The 3982-nt window shown below is 30.1% G+C and overlaps 1 protein-coding gene across 1 annotated transcript; it reads right to left on the minus strand.

Annotated features, from left to right (window-relative positions):
- Positions 1-573: 573 nt before the first annotated feature.
- Positions 574-3672, minus strand: LOC108465107 (triacylglycerol lipase OBL1-like). Its single transcript, XM_017765422.2, has 5 exons — positions 3366-3672; positions 3098-3291; positions 2924-2957; positions 1845-2464; positions 574-834 (listed from the first exon to the last, which is right to left on the minus strand). The coding sequence occupies exons 1-5, from the start codon at positions 3670-3672 to the stop codon at positions 574-576; spliced, it is 1416 nt and encodes a 471-aa protein (XP_017620911.1).
- Positions 3673-3982: the final 310 nt, after the last annotated feature.

Below are 3982 nucleotides of genomic sequence, written 5' to 3' on the forward strand. Positions count from 1 at the left end.
CTTTGTACATTAGATCCAAGAGAAAACTGGTCCTATTAAAAATTTCGTCCATTTTTCTATTGAAAACTGGTATATATACATCAGCATGAGGTACATGTGGCACTATTTGATTATTCTATTAGTCACTTTAGTTTTTAACAGTACAAATGGATGAAATTTTTAACAAAAAGGAAAAATTTACTCTCTGATCTAATATATAGGAACAAATTTACTTATTTTTTTAAGTAAAAGAGGTAAAATACAATCTAACTGTTAGTTTAAGGGTCTCAATTAAACTTTTACCTATTTTTGTCAGCAAAACTTCTAAATGTATATCACAATTGAAGCTTTCACAATTTTCATAATTACCAATGATCGCTTCATTTACTTTTATTGAATTCCATAAAGAATCGCGCATTAATTACATCTTTCTTTTTTTCTACAAATACCACTTAGGTTGCAGTTAAGATCTTCCAATCACTAAATCTATTTTCACATATCTGTATTCTTACATCTCTATACATGTTCATGGAATATATCCTTATTGTAATTCATACCTTCCAATTATGAGGTTTATGAGTATTGAAATAGGTTTCAATCTCTTTTAAGTTGGTGAACCGAGGGCAAGGTTCCGAGCCGGATAGAATTGACATAATCTTGAGGCATATGAGCTGACATTCCAGGTGTTACTAATCCCATTATCCTCAACGTTATCATAACCCAGTTTTCCTTGTACTCTGGACCCTTCATGTAAGGAAGAATGAAAGCCCTAATAAGCTCCCAAACTGCGATCATCCTTTTTGGTATCGCCCATAGCCAAGAGAAGTAATTCTTGTTCGGTTCTTCTGACAAAACCTGCATTTCAAAAATTTGTTCTCAAACCGATCCCTACTCCAATTCCTATTGTTCTGAAATCTGTAGTTTGGGGATAGACTACTCAATAATCGAATTGGTTTCCTATGATTTGAAAATATTTTTATTAGACTCGAAAAAAAGTTTGAAAAAAAAATTAGAACCATTTAAAATATGTATTAGGCTTAAGCTTTAAAATTTAAAGGCTTTAAAATTTAAAGTCTAAACTTTATTTGCTTGTTTTCAAGTTTGGCGTATATTATTTTTATTTTATTTTATATATTATATAATTTATATGATTTGAAAATTAAATATATTACACTATAATAAAAATATTAAAAAATATGTTAATTTGTTTATGTTTAAAATTTTTATTAAAATATAGTAAAAGATATATAATTATCAAATATTTAATAAATATAATTATATTTTAAAATTAATATATATATATATATATATATATATATATATATATATGGAAGTTTAAATGACTTTGAGTAGCTATTTTAAATATTAGTGAGTTTAGACAAAGTTTGATGCTATTATTAATACTACACATAGACTTGGCGAAATCCGGTCCAACTTGATTCATAAACTTTTATATAAGTTTATATTAAGGAGTTGTAGAAGAACATGAGAGTTATTTTAAATTAAAAGGCATAAATCCAAAAATTATATATGAATTTTAGTTTAATGTGTAATTTTATATATAAATTTTTATTTGATCTAATTCTCATAAATTATTAATACAATTATTGATATAACATCATTTTATCTTTATACATTGCATATACAAATAATTATATTTATCAAATATAAAAACAAATTGATATATTTATTTAATTAAACGTGTATGGTGAATCAAAATTAAAGTTTAAGGTATAGATTTGAACCACAATCAAAGTTTTATGTCTATAATTACACCAAATCAAAGCTCATATATCAAATTATATATTAAATTAAAGTTCATGTATAATTTTAAAATTTATCCCAATTAAAAATAGGGGACTTACCTTCCCATTATAGAAGCTGTTGAAATAGAAGCAGGGTCCAAAATGCTTGGAAAGGAAGGTGTCATCATCAGGGGGAATCCTGGCCACCATGTCATTGCTGTAAACATACCTGAAATATTTCACATCAAATTTCCTCAACTTGTCAATCATGAACTCCCCAAACTTATGGTCCCCAACCCTAGGTTGCCCAAAGGTGTAAACAGCTTCCAATTTCTCCAATAACCATTCCTCCTCATGTAACATTAGGACAGCAACAAAGAGTACTGCTAATGCCGAACCTAAGCTGTGCCCTGTCACTATTAACCTGGCATCTCGATTCTCTTCCAAAACCTCCCACAGCTTTTGTCTGAGAGTGTAGTAAGCAAATTGATGTTGGTGAGTGGATTGTTGGATCTCTTTAGGCCAACCCTTGGTCTTTTGCATGCCAAGAGCTTTCATAAAACCACTATGGATCTTCCCCTTACCCATGTCTTTAAGCTCATACCAAGATATATCAACGTTGGTCTTCCAGTCGTAGGCACTAAATGGTTGGGTGCCTCTAAATGCAACCACTATCAAGTTTGGGTTAGACTGTGTGTCTTGCATCATGAAGGCTTGGGTTGTACTTCGTTCTTCGAAATCTGTCAAACACATAGCTAAGTTAGGATTGAAGAAAATATAAAAGAAAACTATCCTAGTTGACCGAAGAACATATGAGCTATGTTAAAAAACTAAATTAAAATCTCTTAAATTGTGATCTATTAATCGGATTAAAACACAAATTTTGGAAATTAATTAACCAAAAATTAATAGAGAATCCTTACATCTTCAATTATCACAATTGAATCATTCAATAAAGTTTGATTTTTTTATGTTTTTTTAGTTTAATAAATTCAGAAAATAAATATGATTTGAATTTAAGTGATTATGAATTTCATTAATTTAACTTTTTCAGTTAAAGTTACATTTAACTTTTATATTAAATTTTTATAAAATTGTTATATGAATATTTTCACTACATGGTAACTAGTCATAATCTAATTTTATTAAAACTGTGAAGTCACTTGAAAATGAAAATAAAACACATGATTCTAACATACCGTTCCAAAAACTGTAGAACTTCAAGAATTTCATCTGCAAAAAATAATGTTAGAATGTCATTTCAAAAAAAAAAAAAAAAGAGTAGAAAGGTTTAATAGGAAAGTTTGGTTAATGTACAATTTTATTAATGATTGCCTTAGATGCAAATATCACATAAATATAAGGAAAAAAACCTTCCAATGTTGTATGATAACGGTTTTAATGAAGGCTTCATTCTCGTAAGAAAGTTTGGACGCCATCATAGACAGCAACGCTTTATATTTGGGGTCGCCAGGTTTAATGTTGTTGTCTAATTCAACGCGAGTATCCACATTTCCTAACATCGATCTGTACATCTCCGATGATTTTTCAGGCCACACTAATTTCCCTGCACCATTATACCCTTTTAGATTACCAATTTTTCATGCAAACCAAATTAAACAGAAAAGAACAAAATGAAACCTTTCATAAGATTGAGTAGGAGGCCCGATAAACCACCGTTGTATGTTAAAAGATTCAGCAACGTCACGACCACAATCCCCGTCAGGGCTAAAGGTATTCTCACCAAACTGAGGAGCTTCTGAAGGAGAACCATGCCGAAGACGACCAATCGACGACGAAACCGATGGTTATGCTGCTCCGGAGCGTCGATGAATCTTCTTTGTTTCAATTTAGAGGAAAAAAGTAGACCCAAAAGATCCAAGTAACTTGCTTTTTCCGAGTTGATAATGAAGCAATCATCGTAAAAACGATTCTTGTTACTAGCCATTGCAAAAAATGAACTAGAGAAAGAGTTGCTTTATCAACGTGTTCTACAAATTGATTATTGAATATTTGCAGGAAACTAGCCAAGGGGATGTTAATATTTATAATGTGCGGTTAACTATCAAGCATGAAAACCTAATGGAAAGACGTTTAATACAAGCACAGTGAAGCATAGAAATAGAAATGCTTATTTAATCTGCCTTTCCTATTAGCTTTTGTCATTAATGGCTGCAAGTAATCAGGTTAAACAAATCAAAACTCATTTTCACATTGTTTATTGAATGACATTACAGTGTATGTTGATTAGTTTCATC

This window comes from Gossypium arboreum, chromosome 3 (assembly GCF_025698485.1).
Source record: "Gossypium arboreum isolate Shixiya-1 chromosome 3, ASM2569848v2, whole genome shotgun sequence".
Lineage (NCBI taxonomy): Eukaryota > Viridiplantae > Streptophyta > Magnoliopsida > Malvales > Malvaceae > Gossypium > Gossypium arboreum.

What these genes read in the sequence shown, in the direction of transcription:
- LOC108465107 (XM_017765422.2), bottom strand. Translation starts at nt 3,672, where the DNA reads ATGGCTAGTAACAAGAATCGTTTTTACGATGATTGCTTCATTATCAAC. An exon ending in CCTACTCAATCTTATGAAAG is followed by an intron (nt 3,292 to 3,365) that starts GTTTCATTTTGT and finishes ATAATGGTGCAG; the next exon opens with GGAAATTAGTGTGGCCTGAA. An exon ending in TTATCATACAACATTGGAAG is followed by an intron (nt 2,958 to 3,097) that starts GTTTTTTTCCTT and finishes TATTTTTTGCAG; the next exon opens with ATGAAATTCTTGAAGTTCTA.